At 47.2% G+C, this 19,732-nt stretch overlaps 1 protein-coding gene across 6 annotated transcripts in view; it reads left to right on the top strand.

The window, feature by feature from the left end:
- CREM (cAMP responsive element modulator) overlaps positions 1 to 19,732 on the top strand; it is an 837,541-nt gene that overhangs the window by 794,393 nt on the left and 23,416 nt on the right. Inside the window, exon 1 of one of the 6 annotated variants that reach the window (XM_078663319.1) lies at positions 846 to 990. The exons of 4 other annotated variants lie outside the window; for them this stretch is intronic. Coding sequence is in view for 1 of the 2 variants with exons in the window: in XM_078663318.1 (XP_078519444.1) it covers positions 1,139 to 1,145 (7 nt within the window). In the remaining variant the exon portion in view is untranslated. Of the gene's footprint in view, positions 1 to 845; positions 991 to 1,035; positions 1,146 to 19,732 lie in introns of those variants that run through there. One more of the 6 variants, XM_078663318.1, reaches the window with a different exon arrangement.

Genomic DNA, 19,732 nt, shown 5'->3' with positions numbered 1-19,732 from the left:
GCCTGCAGTCAGTGCCAAACTATTTGTCCTTGCCAATGCTTGTTTCAATGCAGTTTCATCACTGAAAACGTTTTTGTAAAACACGCCCTCAGTAAATTATATTAGTCATCGCAAACGTGCTTTGTGATTTGCACACAGTAATTATCAGTTGTCTGCCAGCAACTGCCCCAGTCATAGCTCACATTAGCAGCACGAGCAGTGATGTCACTATGAGGTCAGCATTAAAACTAACCCTTTAGATGATGACTGGTTTGGAGCCGTTTGTGTGAAACTGGGGACTGGGAGAGTTAAGGGTTTGTTATTATGGCGAATGCAGCTGTAAAAGTGAACGAAGAAGGCAGGACGCCATTTACGTCTGTCTTCGCTGAGATATTTTATAATAATGTTTAGTTATGTTTTTTCTGCTTTTTCAAGCAGCGTCCAGTATATAAAACATTGCTGTATAATGATGTATTTATTATCTGGTGTCCTTTCTTTGCTTGGATTGCCTAACTCTGGTGGTAATGTTGTTTGCGCAGCATACTATGCAACGCCAATAATACTCTGTGAATGGAGCACACATTGCTTCAATGAACTTTACTTTGTGCAATCAGAGCCTGTTGCTGTTGCAAACTACAGAGCTGCTCGGTTTCCAGAGCGAGTTCCGCAATGAATTTTGAGATTTTAAAGTAACATCGTAATAATGTATCGCAACCTTAACGGTAAGCAGTGCCTTGTGGTAGAATTGTCGAAAGCCTGCTCGCTGTCGCCTCCCCGTAAAAATGGTTTATTCCAAGCTAATTGTGTTGAAAATGCTGACGTCACTGGATTTCCTGGAATCATGTTACAGCAGGCAAATGGAAATGTTAAACTCCAAACAAGCTGCACATTGACGTCAGCGCAGCTTCGTGCTGTGCTTGAGTCAGTTCCTTTCTGATTCACCACGTACCGCTGACAGTGGGGAGTGCCAGCTCGCTCGCAGCCCGTCTCCGCGAGCATACACCCTTGGCTGTAACGTATATTTTTACTTTTTAAATAAGGTTTTAGACTGTTGTTGAGATGTTAGAAATATAGTGCTATTGTATGCTTCTAACTGAAGAGCTGCTGCTGAGAATACATTGGTTTGTGGCTTGCCAGAGATTTCTGCTGGTGCGATAACATGTGGGGTGAGTTTGAGCAGAGAGATCTTAGTGGTTCCCGTGGAAAGCAGTTAAGTACATTGGGCAGTGCTCTGACAGGTGCCTAGAACTGCATGTTAGTTGTTGAAATGTTATTTTATTCGCTGCGTTCTGCTTTAAATGATGAACTTTTACCTTTTAAGATGTTGGACGGATGTGTGCATCTTGAAGCTTTTTTACCCAGCGTTTTGTTAACTCTCTGGCACTGTACCGTGTATATGCTAATCACGAAGGCGAATGATTACCTAAATTCATAACATTTTGTTTTGGAAGGTCAAAGTTCTCCTGGTGTGCCTGGTTTCTCAGACGTGATGCAATCTAGAAACACCCGCCTTTGCTTGTTAACTAGGCTTGATCGCGCATTCTGTTATTTTTTATTGTGTGGGATTCTATCAATTAATTGTAACCTTGCGAAATGAAAGAAAAACACGACTGCACAGCATATGTTGTGCGTTCATATCTGCTTGCCTAATTGTTTCTTACGTATAGTTTAAATCCATGTTCTTCTAGTGCGAGCTCTGTTGGTGACTGCATCAGACATGTAGTTTTGCCGAAGTTTCGTCACCACGCAACACTCCTCTTAGCACTGTTTTCGTACTAAGGCATCAAGGGAGCCATGTTTGAACACAGCCCGTGGCCAAATACACTTCCGTTATGCAGCTGTTTATTGTGGAGTAAGGTATTTGTGTGGAGGGAGGTGGTTCTCTGGGTCTTTTCTGCTTCTTAATGGAATGTCAGCGCAGACAGATTGTGTGCATGCAGCAGTGGGTTAAACGGAGACTTATTCACTGCAGAGTTAAGCAAGTGTGTGTGCTTGCCTGTTCATTTTAATTTACACTTCTTGACTTTACAGTGTTCTTAAACTCAGACGGCGTAGGTTAGCATTGTAGTTGCAGACCCTGGCTGATGTAATGAGTGGAACAATAAATAGCCTTACTTTGACTAGGGTGAATCCCATCCATATTAACCCCAGAAGATCACAAATTATGATCTTTGGGAAAGATTTCTACACAGTTGTGGGAAGATTCCTACATAATTCAGGTGGAGATTGTGGATTGATTGTCCTGGAAATGTTTCAAACTTGGGTACATGGGCGTTTGATTATTGACAACGAAGTAATGTGGAAAGAGCATAAGCTGCTTGCTAAGGAATGTTATTATGAATCACGAGAGCCCACAGTACCGTGTACCTTTCAAGGAGAAACTTGCCTCTGCTTCGGCATACTGGACCATAACATGGTTCTTGCAGTCCAGGTGTAGTTTTTAGGGTTTATAATTGGCTCTGGAAAAAGGTTTGTTTTGAAGTTGCAGAAGTAGGTATCAAGTAGTGAGATGATAAGTCGAGACATTCGACTGATGTCTTGTGATGTGCTAGCAGTCCAGACTATACAAGGTACCTAATGCAGTTTGACCTAGGTTCCCAGTTAACTTTCTTCTTTGGGTGCTGAACAGGTTGTTTCATTCTGAACAAAAATTACAGGAGGGGCAGTATTTGTGCTACTTATATAGATAATGGTTGGACTCATAAGAGGGTCCACATTATTATGATGACTCAATGACAGTTGAAATCTGATTTCAAAAGTTTGATAAAGAACAGAGTTAAGCAATACTATATTGAAACAAGAGAGGTTTTTTGTTGGGAAAAACATACTTGGTAGTCTTAATTCATTAGAGCCCCTTGACCAGGTACCATAGTTAAAATTGTGCAAGCGCTTTTGCCCTTAATTTTGTGGGCATTTTCTTAATTTCAGACTTAATACATTCTCGGAAGTAGACGACCCCATGGGCTACCATTCCAGATGCAAGAAACTTCTTGGGTTTATAGAAAATAGCAGACTTTATGGGAATATGATGAATTCGAGGCAGCTTGTCTCAGTTGTTTATCTTGTATCCTTGAGATGTGTGGGTTGTTGATTCGAATGCATCTATAATATAACTTTTCATGTCAGCTGCTATAATACAATTTTATAAATATGGTGACATTTTTGAGAGCCTTTGAGCACACCTTGAGACACTTGATGTAACTATGTAATTGTTTTTTCCACAATGTAGAGGTTGTATTGTATTACTTGGAGGCGTTTCTGGTGTATTTGTCACGTTTGATAACATAGATTTGTGAAAAGTAAGGTAAAGAAATTACAATTATTACGTTTTAGTTTAGACGTCAGCAGAAGGCATTGTAGGTTGGTTATTTAAAAAAAATATTGTGCAAAAACATGTTAAAATAAAAGGTCGCCAGCAGTTATTTTAAACTGTTGAAAAGTATTTACACAGCATGCGCCTATCTACATTCCACCAAGAGAAGTGTTGTAGGCTTAGAATGCTGTTGCCACACTGCAGTCTCCATATTTGATATCATAGTCAGCCAATAGAATGTAAACAAACCAGATGACAGTATTAACGTGGAGATAAAAAAAGATTGCCTAACTTTCAACATGTTTATTTTTGTTCTCGGATGCCCCTTGAGTTCCAAGCTATTAAACCTAAAAAATAAAGTTTTGAAACACATATTTGGCATGCATTTCACAGGGTTGTTTTTCACATTTAAATGTTTTGTGAAAATACTCTGTATGCAGAGACGTACACTTTTTGGGCCTGATTCATAGAGCTCAATTTTTAGTACGTAAAGTAGTAGTACTACTTACTACAAAATGCAGTTCACAAACTAACAAATGTGACTCTCCACTTCCGCCTCTCCTATCTTTTCCATGGAGAGAGCATCACACATGCAAATTTACTACTTATCGGTAAATGTAGAAGGGATCAATGGGAAGAGGCCGGAAAAAGAGGCATACTTACTACAAAATGGAAGTGTTTTGGAAAGGAGTAAGGAGGGGATTAGGGATTACTAAAGAGGGGTTTATGGAGGGACAGTCAACCACCTAGAAAAGAGTAAGCCCATTGCTATTCACATACTACACTAATAAAGTTACTACCGCCAAAAAGGAATGTGCTACGTAAGGGTTTTTCTGTTAGGGGAAATTTGCTAGGCGCTCTGCTAACTGTGAGCGCAAATGATGTAGATCAAAGAAAGGTTAGGGTGTGGTGCTATTGAGTGAGCGGATAAGCCCTATAACCCCCCGAGTGTGTGATGGAAAAAACCACCGTACTGTAGAAACAAAACAAATCCCCAATGCACACAACAAACAATAATTGTACGTCAATGTTGACCCGTATAAATCTCAAAGCAAAGCTGTCAGAAATACACAAACATTTCTTTGTTGTATAAGAAGGTTTAGTCTCTTTTAATTTCTTAAGCAAGCCAGCCGACACGTGTTTTGTTGCACATGGAAAAGTTTTTCCGCGACTCCTCAGGCTGTGTAGAAAGTTAAATGTATTGTATTGTAATTGTATTGTAATTGCGTTTATATAGCGCTTACTACCCCTGACGAGGCGTCGAAGCAATTTTTCGGCGAGTAGCACGCTACTCCGGGACCCATAGAGGATTAGTGTTGAATTAGTATAGTGAAACATGCAAGTACATTTTAAGTGGTGGATAGGTTAGTCAGTTATTTGGATTTGGAATGATAGCAGAAGGATAGAGGAGGACAAAGGTTTGTATTTATATAGCGCTTGTTGATGCACGCTATTCAGGAAGCCTACAAAGGATTAGTGGTGAATTAATATGGTGAAATATGAAGTAATTTCAGTGGTGGATATTACTCAGATACTTGGAGTGAGAAGGATAGCGGAGGGATAAAAGGGGAAGAAAGATTTGCATTCATAAAGCACTTGTTACCCCTGATGGGCTCAAGACTATTGCAGGTTCGCCTGAAGGTCTTGGATGTCATGGAAAGAGCTTCAGTAATACGCGGTGTAAATCTGTCAGTAGCCAGGTATGGCTCGTATGGGTGTAACCGCGATGCGTGTCTTCAAATGTGAAGATCCCCGCAGGATGAATGAAATTCGAAACGGAGCGGATAACTCCTCAAAGGGCTGCAACTTGTCATTGTGAGCCAGAGCTGGAGTGTCAGAACGCGCAATATTATGCTAGTTAAGATGGTATTTCAAACTCTGCACTTTGTACAATCCATTTGTTGACAATAGTTTCATTAGTACGGCATGCAACTCCCAGATGAGCCTCAAAACACGTTTAGCTGAAACGCAGACCATGTTTCACGAACATTCGAGACAGCACTTCAAGAAGCAGAACTTTTGTAGAAATAGGAGCAGAGGGGTGGGAGAAGTTGGGGGGTAGTTATCCAGTTATCCAGTTATCCTTTTATAAGATATAGGGACTTGCACAATGGATGCCAACCCAAGCACGCCCTTCAATTTTACTTGGCTGGCAAGACGCAGCAGCTTATTGTCTCCTCAGCATGAAGTCCTATGTATGCACTTGCATCACGACCCTTGTGTGCACATACAGCATGATGGAGCAGCTAAGTTTTTTATTTATCACTCAAAGATGGCAGGCGTCCACCCTAGGAGTATATTTAAAAAAAGAATCAGTCAGTGAAATTATAATTTAGTAATTGTAATTCCTTGGTAACAACTTTCAGCTTTTCGGCCCTCCAAAAAAAGGCTAAAAAGTTAAATAAAAGGGATGAGAGGAGCAGGGAGGCATTTGCAAATACCATATGTGAGAACAGCAAGAATGTTATTATTTTGTATATTCAGAAAGTGAGTTGTATACAGGAGACCATAAAACATGGACTTTAAGAAAGTCTGGAGTGTACATGAGACGAAGAAAAATAATGGTCGAGGAGGGGGCTATTTGTGAGCTGGCACCCTGGACGTACTGGTATTCAGAGGACATTGAAAACTGGCACTGGGCACAATATTGTAATCTGTACTCATGCTTGTAGAAAAGGCTTCTGGAAGTAACAAAGTGAGGACGCCCGGAAGAAAGTAAAGCTGCCCAAAAGGAAATCTCGGTGGTAGGCAAATATCTTGAAACAGCGCTGGAGGCAGCGGAGGCAATGGGGAGAAGCATACGGATGAGCCAAAAACGCAAAGGAGAGAAGTGCACGAGGAAGACAGCTAAACAACTCAACGCGTCCGTGAAAGCGATCACGATCGCGGGGACACGATCTGTGGCCGGGGAGGGGTGGATCGAGGTACGCTGCATTGGAGGGGCGGAGTGAGGCGCGCGCTTGTGCGCGTAATCGCAAGCTGGTGGCCGGGTAAAGCAGCCTTTGGTAGCACTTCGAAAAGCCACTGACTAAATGTCTCGGCCAGGCCAGGGCATGCGCTCGTTCAGGCGAGACCTAAAAAATGAGACAAGATTGCACTGCTAGATTCGTCTGGGAAAATCTTTGGTAGGGTCATTTTTAGGGAAGTTGGTAGCCTGGGATTGGGCACCACTGAACAAGCGTTTAATCTTTCCTTAATTTTGGGTAAATACGTCAGGGCTAGGAGAGTGGGTAAATACGTCAAGGCTAGGAGAGGTACATATGGCTTTCATGGACCTCTCCTATGCCTTCAACTTAGTGGACAGAAATAAATTGCTGGACATTATGGGACATGCAGAAGTGGATTTATCTTGATTGAGTGTGCTAAAAAGTCTAGATCAAAACACGAATATGAGAGGTTGTTATTCTCAGACAGGCAAACAGACTCCCCCCCCTATCCAAGTTACGCATAGGGTGAGACAAGGTTGTATTTTGGAACCTTTTTTTATTTCTTATTTATGGTTCGTGTTCAATTCTTGTGTTACTATTCTCAGAAGATGCTGTTCTTTTGGCCTGCACTGCTTATGGTCTGCAAGCACTTTTAGATGGGTTTTATAGTTTTATCCAGAGGTGGAATCTTATGATAAATAATGAGAAATCATATATTTTAACATGTGGGCCAAAGACCACCCATTCAAAGAAGTGTTTTAGTGTGAATACACCCACAATGAAAACACTGTATTTTTGTAACTTGGTTACTTCAGCATTTTATTTAGTGCCAGTCTGAGGTTGCATAATTCGTTTAATTACCCAAAAGTCCCATTCAATGGAGGCGGTATATGAATCTCTGTCAGATTTGCCAAACCTTTGGGACATAAACCTCCCAAAAAACTGACCATGCTATATAGAAGTAAATGTCAGTCTGTGTGCACATATGGTGCTGGAGTGTGGGGGCATACATCTGTAAAGACCCTGCATGGAAAGCAGAAAAGACGTTTTTTTTAAAAATTCTTTTTATTGATAACAAAGAAATAGGTGGTGGTCGTCACAATCAAGGCATAGTCTATTACAGAAAAGCGCAGGAAACTATGGCATACTCTCAGTGATCATGGTATAGAGGCATTGGTAACATCACATAATTTTACATTCACAGCACAAGAGATTCGTCAATCGGGGAAACCTGGGGGGGTTCACAGATAGTACCTCTGTATTCATTCCAGTTGGTCCATATCGCTGTCCATTTCCGTGGGCACCCCCGCGCCTCGTACACCGTTTTTTCTTGGAGCATGCACCAATCCATATCAGTTTTCCACAGTCCCACTCTAGGAGGTCTGTCCGCCCCCCACTGTCTAGCAATGTTCATTTTGGCTATTACAAACCCTAGTGTGGCCCATAACCTCCCACTAGGTGACAGGTCGGTTGGTTCCCATATGTTTAACAGGCACCTTTTTGCTTCCAATCTGAGCCCAACCCCCCAGACCTCCTGCATACAGCGGGTCACCCGAGTCCAATAGTGATTCAGCCGTGGACACTCCCACAATATATGAAAGTACGCCCCCATCTCTCCACACCCCCGCCTACAGAGCCCATCTGCACTCCGACCCATTCGCTGCAATCTAGTCTCTGACAGGTAAGTACGATGTAGGATTTTTAGCTGAATGAGTCAGAGTCTGACTGATATGGCGACCTCCTTATGGGAGACAAGTGCAATTTTCCATTCTTCCTCGTCTATTTCAAGGCCGTCAGCTTCCCATTTCTCTTTGAGGGGGAGAAGTAGGTCCGGGGAATTGTTAATGATTTTCTTATACGCGAGTGAAATGGCGTGTTCGGGGAGGTGGCCATCCAGGAGTCTGTCCTCCAGCGGGGAGGATGCCGGGGGTTGCGTTCCTGCGAGAATGTTAGTCTGAAGGGAGTGCCTAACCTGCATATACCTGAAGTGTTCCGAGTGGGCGAGTTCGTAGGTCTGTTGGAGCGAGGCAAATGGCACCATCCCCTTTGGGCCCCACAGGTCTCGGATGTGGGAGATGCCTATGAGGTCCCAGTTTCGGAACCCTTTGGTTTGACCGAGTGTACCTAGTTTCTCCGAAACCCACAAAGGGGTGGCCTTCGTAAGAGTGTCCTAACTTAAGTTGCACAATATGCCACAACTGCACTGAATCTTGCGTGGGCCCCGTCAGTAGATAGCGTCCCGGCTTAGAGTAGAGTGCCGCTTCAAAGTTCCCGCCCGGCAAGATCCATCGATCCATACCGTAAGCCGGATCATTCCCGTCGCTGTATGTGCCCTGGTTAATGGCGGAAAGGTGTGCAGCCCAGTAGTATTTGCGAATATCAGGGAGCGCTATACCGCCGTTGAACCATCCCAAAGTCAGTTTCTGAAGGGATATGTGGGGTACTCCTGACCATAACAGCTCCCTCTGTGTGGCCTCAATGGAGGCAAAGTAGGATGGTGGTACCAGGTCTGGGTAGTTCTGAAGGGCGTAGAGAAACCTGGGCAGTGCCATCATTTTAAAAAGCGCCGCCCGTCCGAGGAGGGAGAGTGGGAGCCGGCGCCAGGATGCAGCGTCCCTCTTGAATCTCTGCAAAGGCGGGAGAAGGTTCCTTTCATACCTGGTCGACGCGTCTTTGGAGATAAAGATCCCCAGGTAGCGAAACCCCTCTGTGACAATCGCGATCGGACAGTTTCTAGGGAGCGCGGGGGCATCGCCCCGGAGTACATAAAGGATGGACTTGCCCCAGTTGATGCTGTAGCCAGAGTTTTTCCCAAAGCTGGTAAAAATGTCCATGGCCACTATTAGGGACCTACGAGGTCTCGTGAGGTAAAGGAGGACGTCGTCCGCATGAAGTGAGATCCTGTCCTCCCACCCGTCAGTCCATCGTATCCCTTTCATGGACAGGTCCTGCCTGATCCATGCCGCCAAGGGCTCCAGTGAAAGGGCAAAGAGGAGGGGCGAGAGGGGGCACCTCTGACGTGTTCCTCGTCCGAGTTCAAACACCTCAGAGACTTTGTTGTTGACAGAGACCTGAGCCAAGGGTGCAGAGTAAAGGAGGCGCACCCACCCGATGAAACTCGGGCCGAAGCCCAGTTTGCGGAGGACTGCCATCATGTATGACCACTCGAGCGTATCGAACGCCATTGCTGCGTCTAGGGACACCACCACCGCGTCCTACTGGATGGTGTGACATCTCCCCAACACACCGTGCAACCTGCGGAGGTTGAGCGCCATGTTGCGGTGGGGCATGAAGCCCAACTGGTCCGGGTGGACCAGGGTTGGCAGGACAGCCTGTTAGCGAGGACCTTGGCTAAACCTTTGGGTTCTGCATTGAGCAGGGATATGGGCCTGTAGGAGGCACAGGAGTCCCTTGGCTTCCCTTCCTTGTGGATGGCCACTATTGTGGCAATACGCTGGTCACGAGGTAAAATGCCTCGATCCCTGCTCTCCTCAAACATCCGTTTTAGGTAAGGGCCAAGGCCACCGGGTGCGAGCTTGTATAGTTCTATTGGAAGTCCGTTTGGCCTCAACGCTTTTCCGTGCCGGAGATCTCCGATCGCTCGAGTCAGTTCTTCCACGGTAAGTGGAGTCTCCAGGTCTTCGCGCTCCGCGTCCGAAAGGATGGGCATTCGGATGTCAATAAGCAAGGAGACCGAGTCCTCCTCAGGTCTGTCCGAGCCTCTGCTATATACCTTCCGGTAATGTGACGCAAATTCTGTGACTATGTCACGAGGTTCCGTAAGTATGGCTCCAGACTCAGTCTTGAGTTCTGCGACTATCCTTTGGCCCTGTTGTTTTTTGTCCAGCCTGGCTATGAGTTTGCCCGCCTTGTCCCCTTGGTCGTAGAGCCTACCCTCTTTATCTCTGGCTGTAGTCCTAGCAGCGTCAGTAGCCAGGGCCCTGTATTCGCCGCCTTAAGTTCCATCAGGTGAACCGCACCCGGCTCACCCCCAGCATGAGCCACGGTTTCCAGCTCCAGGAGGTCCCTTTCCACATTAGCGATTTGTTCTTCCCGCTCCTTACGACGTCCAGAAATCGCAGAGAGGGCCTCCCCTCTTAGAACGGTTAGAAAAGCCTCCCATAGCACCGTGGACGAGGCCACCGTGCCATCATTTTCTACAAAGTATCGATCTATCGAAAGAATACGTTTCTGTCTAATGGTTGCACAGCGCAGATACCATGCGTTGATTGGCGCAGTACACCCCTCTTGTTTGTCTCCAATTGTGAGGTGGGCTAGTAGCGGCGAGTGGTCTGAGATCCCTCTTGCTAGGTGTGTAACCTCCTGGATTGTTGTGTCGTGATATTGTGCCGCTAGTATGTAATCAATACGAGAAAATGAACGGTGTGGGCCAGAGAAGAATGTGTATTGGGTGTCTCGAGGGTGGCCGGTGCGCCAAAGGTCCACCAGGCCGAAAGCCTCGAAAGTCTGTAAGCCATCTGTGTCCCGTTGGTATGTCTCTAGGCGGAAGTTTATCAAGGGTCCCTGATACTACGGCGTTGAAATCACCCCCTATCAGGAGGCGTCCCTCTGGGAGCGAAAGGAGCATCTTACCTAGATCCTGGTAGGATTGTGTTTGGAGACCAGGCGGCACGTATACCGTAACTAAGTTTATCTTGCGGCCCTCCCATGCACCCGACACCCATGCAAAGCGTCCTAGGGGGTCAGAATCTGTGTGTTCAATGGTAAAGGGGAAGTTGCGACGGAGCAGGATGCCCACCCCCGGGATCCGGAAGTGAAGCCAGCATGTGCCGCGAGGGAGTAGCCCAAACGGTTAAGTGCGTGACAGGTGTTGCCCAGTAAGTGTGTCTCCTGCAGGAGTACCACGTCAGGAAGGTGCCTCTTGACAAACTGTAGGACGATAGTTCTTTTTAGCTTATCCCCAGCCCGTTGACTTTCCAACTTAATAACTTTATACTCTTATCCCACTTCATGATAGTGTGTACCTCCTCTCGAGTTAACCTCCCTATATTTCTGAACCTCCTGCAAATGCATGAAACAACATTTCTGTATTGAAGCCCTGCGCAAAGTGACAAAAGTTTTAGCAAAACGATAGCATCCTTGGTGTGACAGTACCAAAATCCCACAACTGACCTCAACTGCTCCCCGCCCCTCCCCACCCGCGCCCCCAACTCCTCCCGCTCCAATCCCCCTCCCTGCTCCCCTGCTCCGCAGGTTTAAAACTACCCACATCCCCAATTAGCAGAGTGCCTTTCGCTCAATACTCACCCCGGAAAAGGAAGAAACTAAAACTCTAGGTAACCAGTCTTCCTTCCCGAGTGGACCTTTTGCCCGGAGCATGCACTGGCCCCGGCCCCACCGGCCGCCCGAGTCCCCTCCCCCCCAACATTACAGGTGTGTGAAGTGTCTACCAGTCCTGCAGATTAGTTCGCCCAACAGCTATATACGTCAGTGTCACTTTAGCTGTTTCAGTTCCCCCCCATAGGCGGACATATTGGGACCAGAGGCAATACCTTGCTTCATGGTTCAGCATTTATCAGATTATTTGGGTCCCTCGTTCTCCGAGCCCAGCCGCTTCACGCAGAGTGTCTCATCTCGGGCTTGCAGAGCGGGATCTCCAGGAACGCTGACTCTGACCGTCTAGTTCTGATCTCCCAGCCGCAGATGTTGGGGAAGCCATCCGAGTGTCTCTCCAATTTTGGCCCTCTGCTCCCTCACCATCGGTGGGCGACGTCCTGTCGATCCAGTCCTGCACCTCGGCGGGTGAAGTAAAGAAGAAGGATTTTCCCCCTGCGAGGACCTTGAGCTTGGCAGGGAAAAACATCATGTACTTAATGCCTTTTTCTCTGAGCGCCGCTTTCACACCTGCAAATGATCTCCTCTCCCGTTGGACCTGAAGGGTAAAGTCAGGGAAGAACGGAATATTGGCATTCTCATAGGGTAAGTCCCCAGCCCGTCTGGCTGCCTGCAAGACTGCGTCTCTATCCCTGTAATTGAGGATTTCAGCGATGATCGTCCTGGGCGGTGCCCCCGGTTTCGGCTTTGGGATGGGCGCCTGGTGTGCTCGCTCAACAGTGAATATCTTGGACAGGCGTTTGGGCTTAAGAAGGTTAAGGATCAAGTCCTCAACGAAGAGTTCCGTACTGGGCCCCTCGAGATCTTCCGGCACTCCCACTAGGCGGATGTTGCTTCTTCGTGCCCTTCCTTCCTGGTCCTCGAGCCGTAGTGCCATCTGGCGGTGTTGATGGACTAGATCGTTTACCCGCTGTTACAGCTGCTTCGTCGACGTCTGCCGTCCCGCAATTTCTGCCTCGTTGGCTTTTGTCTTTTCCGTTGTTTTATTAAGGTCCATTTGGAGGAGGTTAACTTCTATGGAGATCTTGTCTATTTTGGTCTCAAGGGTCGCGCCCAGCGATTGAATGGCCGTCGTGATGCTGGCCAGTGACGGTTCTTTTGGGCTCTGTTGGTCACCTGCTGGCATCTCCGACCGTTTCGCGCCCTTCTGGACCGTATATTTATCGAGATTATTTGTCTGGGTGGACGTACCCTGCTTGGGCCTCATGCTTGCGCGGGGTCTCCAACCCGGGTCCGTAGAAGCGCGCTCAGCCCCTACGTCAGCGACCCGGGACCTCCAGAGGGGGGAGCAGGCTGGAATCGATGCTTGGGATGCTCTATCCCCGAGGACACGGACCGCCCCCGGTCAGTAGCAGCAGTCAGCCGCCGCGGCGGCCAGGCTGGCACAGTCTACCTCAGCCGCAGGAGGCAGCAGACCGTCGCCGTGGGTCGTCCAGAAGGCACGGGGACTGCAAGCCCGGTCCAACCACGGCCGTCCGCCTCGGCATGCACCTCCACACTCCCCGGGGCCGGGTCACGCCGGACGCGGGGGCAGGGGGAAGGCCCAGTGATGTGTAGGGCAGGCCGCCGACTCTCGCCGCTCCGCTGCGCCACCACGTGTGGCCAGGGTCAGCCAGCAACTCACAAGGGGTCCCTCCACCAGCCGGCCTCGGGTCTCCAACTTCGCGGGGCTCGAAGAAGGCATCCCACTGCTCTCGGCCAGTGTCGCTATCCCCCGCCGTGCCGAAGCACCGCTCCCCCGCTCCTTCCAGGCCAATGCGCCTCACCTCGTGTCCGTGCAGCCGATGCGGGGCGGAGGTCTCCTCAGCCAGGCAACAGGGAGTACGGCTCCCATGATGCGTCCCGGCTCCTCTCAGGACCTACGGGTCCCGCTCCAGCCAGGCCGCAAAGCCGGGGACTCGCCCACCAAGACAGGCCGCCCGCAAAGCACTCTCTCCCCGGGCCCGCCTCCGGGCCGAAGATCCAGGGGCCGCCTCTCAATGACGGAGGAGCGCAGCGGGCCGGAGTCAGATCGCTGGGTGTAGCTCTGTGAGGTGAATCAAGTGCCGAAGGCCATCTGCAGGACTAGACGGATTTCTGCTGGATTTAGGGCTGTTGGGGGATCGGTCGCCCGGAGCACTCAGTTCAGGCGGCCATCTTAGCCGGCGCCTAGCCACGCCCGAGAAAATACGTTTTTAACAAGGCTGTTAGGACTCCACAGATCCGCATCAAGTTTTATCACTCACAGAGAAGTGGGTCTAGATTTTTTTTAGAAGATACGGTGTGCTTGGCACCCATCTTGCTGTGGGTTAAAATTTGGTTCACCCTGGAGTTAAGTTTTACTCAGGATATAGTGGAGTATTGCCTGAAACAGAGTAATACGTTGGGTATCCCATGGATTAAGTGTATTAAAAACACCCTTCAAGACCTGGTATTATCTAGTTTCTTCGAGGATACTAGTGAGATTAGCACACACACAAAGGATCCGGTAAAGGACGCATATCATGCCCACAGAGATCAGATGAAATTTGAGAAAGTTTTGATATGGTTACTGTCCATTCATATATTTCATTGCCAACCTGTGAAAGCATGGAGCCCTATCTATCATAGATAAAGGCCCCAGAACATAGATTCTATTAAACTCGCCTTCGAGTAAATATGATTAATATTAGTGGATTTTCTTCTTACTGGGACTTGGTCTGCTTCTTTACCCTGTTGTCCATGTGACGGAGTGTCCTTACAGTCCACTAAGCACTTTGTGTTATTTTGCACTTTATTCTCTGTTTTTAGAACCTGTTTTTTACGTCCAATTTTATCGGGAACATTTCTTAAAACGCATCAAGAGGATTTACTAGTTATACAACGTTTTGAGTCCTCAACAATCTGTTTTGCAGTGTTACATTTTATTACCCAGGCGATGAGTTTTAGGAAAAAATATGCCTCATAATTCAGCTATGATGATATGGAATGCCAATGATGATGTATATTTTGGTAACTGAAATTTGTGATACTGATTTGTGTGATCTGTTTGTACTTGTTTTTAATATGTGCTCTTTTTTAATGGTTATGTTGCTGACCGAATAAAGATTATTTGAACCTTGATAATAAATAATATTGTAAATCAATTTAAAACATTTATTAAAAAATATTTCAACAGAATTTTATTGAATTGAAATATAGCAGCACTTTCAGTTTGTACATTATGTTTCAATCCTCCCAAGCAATTATCAGTACAAATAAAGGGACATAAAGAGCCAACAATTAAAAAATGTGAGGTACGAAGCATATATATGACAATATAACAACAATCCAAGGCATATGTATATGAGCAAGAATGTTTGTCAGTGTTATAGCTGTGTGTATTATGACATACGGAGCTAGCACATTTGAATAAACTAATAAAAAGTGATCAAACACTCAAACCCAAAACCCCCCTCCCGCAGTATCTCCCCCCTGCCCCCTCCTCCATTTTACACCCTCTGGAAAATCCCAAAGTTATCAGGCCAAAGTGGTATAAATTATAGTTTCTTAAAGAATATTGTGCGAAAGTAGCAGGGCTCAACATGTAATTGCAGTAATGATACAGGGGCACCTCACGCAGCGCCAGGAACTCGAATATCAGAGCACAGAGAGCCTAATAGGAAGGGCGCGTCTAGGGGGACCATCACTCAGTGGATTCATCTTCGCACTCAGTCCCATCACTCCGAAAAACTGCCAGAATTACATCCAAAGCCGTCTCCTCTTCCAAGGGACGCCTGCCATTGTGGGCCTCAACAGCAAAGCGATACCCTCCCATGTTATAATAATAATAATAATAAAACCAATTATTGAGCGCCTGGTTACACTGAACAGTGTGTCCCCGCGCTATAGAACCCCATCATTAAACCATCAGACCAGCCAAACCAGTAGAATCTCTAACACGACACAGACCACTAATCTATAGGGAAGAGATGCGTCTTAAGTTTCATACGGAATCTCCTCTCGGAGGGTTCCATCCGTAATTCAAGGGGCAGTCTATTCCAATAGGAGGCCGCTAAGTAACAAAATGAACGCCCGCCCATTTTGGCTTTAAAAATACGAGGAACTGAAAACAGCATGCTGCCCAGTGACCTTAAGTGACGTTTTGGGCGGTGGATGTTGAGGATCTTGTTCAGATAAGGAGGTCCTTTCCCTTGTGCAATTCGATGGGAAATGCACATGGCCTTGAAAAGTATACGTTCCTTTATAGGAAGCCAGTGCAATTTGGATAATGCATCTTTCCCTGAAGCTCTGCATGGGAGGTTGAGAACTAGGCGGGCAGCCATATTCTGGACTCTTTGTAGTTGTCTCAAACCTTTTTGGCTCAGCCCTATAAGTAGGGCATTGCCATAGTCAAGATGGGGGGTGACTAAGGCATGGACAAGGGATTTCCTTGAACTCATCGGTACTAGGTCCAGGACCTTACGCAGGATTTTGAGGACTGCGTAACATTTGCCAGTAACCTATTCGATATGCTTCACATACGAAAGTTTGGTATCTAGTATCATTCCCAAATTCTTGGCTGAATCCGTAGGGACAGGGGTCTGACCAAGTTCTGCTGGCCACCAGTCTGATGACCACGCTGAAGGAGCCTTACCAATGAGCAACACCTCAGTCTTGTCTCCATTCAGACGCAGACAGTTGTTGTTCATCCAGCTCGCTACAGCTGAAAGACAGGCTGAAAAGTTGATAGCTGTCTCTTCACCATCTTGACTGAGTATGATCATCAGTTGCGTATCATCGGCGTAAGTTATAATATTAACACCGAAGGACTCAACTATACGTGCAAGGGGTTCCATGTACAGGTTGAACAAGGTAGGGCTCAAACTTGAGCCCTGTGGAACCCCGTGCTTCAGCTGTCTGGGAGTAGACTTGAATGGCGGGCAGTGAATTTGGAAACTTCTGTTTTCCAAAAATGACTTTAGCCACTCATATGCATCTCCTTCAACTCCGATCTCTGATAGACGTGACAGCAGCGTGGAGACACAGTATCAAAAGCTGCGCTTAAGTCAAGTAACACAAGCGCTGCTGTCTGGCCTTTGTCAGCTATTTGCCTCAGCAGTTCTGTTGAATAAAGGACTGCCGATTCAGTAGAATAATGAGCTCTGAAGCCTGATTGGGTAGGGTGAAGGAATCGCCCTTGCTCCAGATATTCCATGAGCTGTATGTTCACAATTTTTTCTGCCACTTTCATACTTTCATATGTTGCCCAACATATTACTTCTGGTTGAAAACTTTCAACTCTGGGACCCTCAGCATTCTTCCACATCACAGTAATCTTAAGTTGGCCAGTACTAAGGCCAGGTCAATGAAACAGTTGGTTTTTGGTGACTCTGTGTTTGGCAAGAGGAGGATAGATAACCAGGAGGCAAAATTGGAGTGAAGAGGTTAAAGTGTGGTCAGTGGCTTTGGGCAGAAAGCGCTCCACCTCAGACCAATAATGGGTTAAATGGGGGCATCCCCATAGCATATGGAGGATATCTTTTGTGACAACTCAGCAGCGTGGTCAATCAGTTGAGGTCAGGGGAAAATATATACTAAGCTGCAAAGGCTTGAGATATACTCAGTGGAGGACATAGTAATGAATTAGTTTAAAGCCAGCTTTGCGTGAATTTGTAAGCGCCATTTTCCACATAGTCGCCTAGTCCCCAGAAATGGGGGCCTCCCAAGTCTTCCTCCTATCGTCCCCGTAGCACCACGAGGGGGGAACAGGCATTATCCCTTATGGCCACATAAAGGCCCGAGACCAGACGACGGACGTTGGAGGTGTTACAGAGGAAGTGACAGCTGGGAAGAGGTTTGGGTTCCACACCAATTCAGCCCCATATTATGTGCATAGACGCCGTCAGCGTACCATACAGTAGAAATTGTCCCACTGGAATACCATAGTCGACAGATGGATGAATGGCCGCAGTACACCAACAGAACACAGTGCACCCACTGTGTCCAACTTCCCCATCTCCCATTCCAACAAGCGACCCTTCAGTTGGGTAAATGATGCCCACAGCGGCAAATTTGGGGATTATGTTGATATCCCATGCGCCCTAGCAGGGCTCGACAAATCCGAAAAATGGTACTAGTCCTGCCGGTCTAGTACCATGGAAAATCCCCTCGACCTGACTGCAACCTACTTGACCTCCGTCTCTGAAAACGGAGCAAAAGTGACAAGATAACAAGATTTAAATGCATATTTATTGCTCATTCCCTTTGTGAGCAATAAAAATGCCTTTAAATCGTGTTATCTTGTCACCTTTGCTCTGTTTTCAAAGACAGAGGACAAAAGTTAGTTTGACTTCCTACTCGTAGGACCTAAAAATAGCTCGTCCTCATCCATTCTCCCTCGCAAATGCGAGCGGGCGAGTGGATTTGACGAGCCCTGCCTAGTAAGAACACATATCCAACATGACCGGAGGACTATTAGGTCATGGCGCCGCATATGGGTGAGTCACCTTGGGTTGAGCATCATGGCCCAAACTTGTTAGGAATCAGGGAGCCCTGGTAAGCGTAACAATCCCAGAGCATCCGATCCAGGAAACCTACCTGTTCACCACTGCAATTTAGCTGCTAAGTAATATAAATAGAAGTTAGGTGCGTTCAGCCTCCCATCTGCAGTTGCAATTCTGTTAAGGCCAATCCACAGCAACCTTTGTTCCATATAAGGTTACAGTCTAGTTCATCTCAAGTGGTTTGTGGGATCACTAGAGGGAGCACCGCAAAGGAGTACAGGAGAAGAGGTAGTGCCATCATCTTGGCCACCACGATGCGGCCCACAACAGAAAGGGGCAAGGTTTTTCAGTACCCAACGCTTTGAAGCATGACATTGACCGCCACACCTATATTATCCTCAAAGAGATCAGGGGGAGACCAATATATCTGCACCTCCGATATTGCACCAGTATCGGGTCCTAGCGTATGCTCACCAGGCCTGGGGGTTCCTCCTCATCGTCACGCATCGGAAACAAACTACTCCTAAGACCAAAGGCAGAGAGAAGGCAAGCGGCCCTTGATGGTTCTGTGCGCATATTGTGAAGGAAGAGCACCTTGTCATCTGTGTAGAAAGAGATGGAATGGGTAACCCCACAAACTTGAACGCCTGAAAAGATCATGCCACTATGAGCCCTGCATGCCAATTGCTCCGCGGCGAGGGCAAAGAGCAGTGGTGACAGTGAGCAGCCTTGAGGGTACCCCGGCTCCTTGCGCATTGGTCAGAGATTGTGCCTCCGGTGCGTATCCTGGCTATAGGATCCATGTATAACAAAAATCAAGGCTCAAGACCAAGACCCATCTGAAGCATGACATCACGGAGATAGCTCTAATTCAAGCTATCAAAGGCATTCTCTATATCAACAAACATGCATCCCACCCATCGAGGAAGTTGTGTGTTCTCCCTAAGTAGAGCCAGAAGTCGATTAACATTAAGGGTTGTGCAATGACCAGGTATAAACCCGGATTGATCAGGGTAGATCAGTCCAGACATATGAGAGAGTGGGTGGTGTGTAAGCAGACTGCTAAGAATGTTATAGTCCACGTTGGGCATGGACAAGGGTCAGTAGGCGGACACGTCTGTGGCAGGTTTCCTTGGTTTGAGAAGAGGAATGATAAGGGCCTCACGTAACGTGGGGGGGCAGTGTCCCAACAGTGAGGGTGCTCTTTTATAGGTCCGCCAGCCAGGGGGCAAGAATGTCCTGGCACATGGCATAAAATTCTATTGGTAAACTATCTGTTCCCGGGACCTTCCCATGGGCGTCATGTGTTGGATCTCAGCCCGGATTTCCCCTTCAGTGATGTTGTCTCCCAGTGTATCCACATTCTCATGGGTCAGTCATCACCTCGGTAGACGGCAAGCCAGTCCTCGATAATGTTATCCTGTGGGGCTGGCCGAGCTGAACAACAATGGGAATAGTAGTCTACAAAGGAGTTATTTATATCACCCTGAGTGTATAGGTGAGTATTGTTGAGAGTGAGCAATCCCAGTGCTGGAGATCCGTGAAATGTGGGATTGGCCAGTCAGGCTAGCTATGGGCCATATTTGTCCCCCTCGGTATGTCCCCCTGACAATGTAAACCTTGTGGTCGAAGCAGCAGTGCCGCCCCACATGCTCAGCCACTTTTTCCTTGCCTTCCAGCAGATGCTGCTACAGTTCCGGATGAGCAGGGCGGCG

Source organism: Lissotriton helveticus, chromosome 10, assembly GCF_964261635.1.
Source record: "Lissotriton helveticus chromosome 10, aLisHel1.1, whole genome shotgun sequence".
In the NCBI taxonomy this organism is placed as follows: Eukaryota; Metazoa; Chordata; class Amphibia; order Caudata; family Salamandridae; genus Lissotriton; species Lissotriton helveticus.
This window is presented reverse-complemented; position numbering and strand designations above follow the sequence as displayed.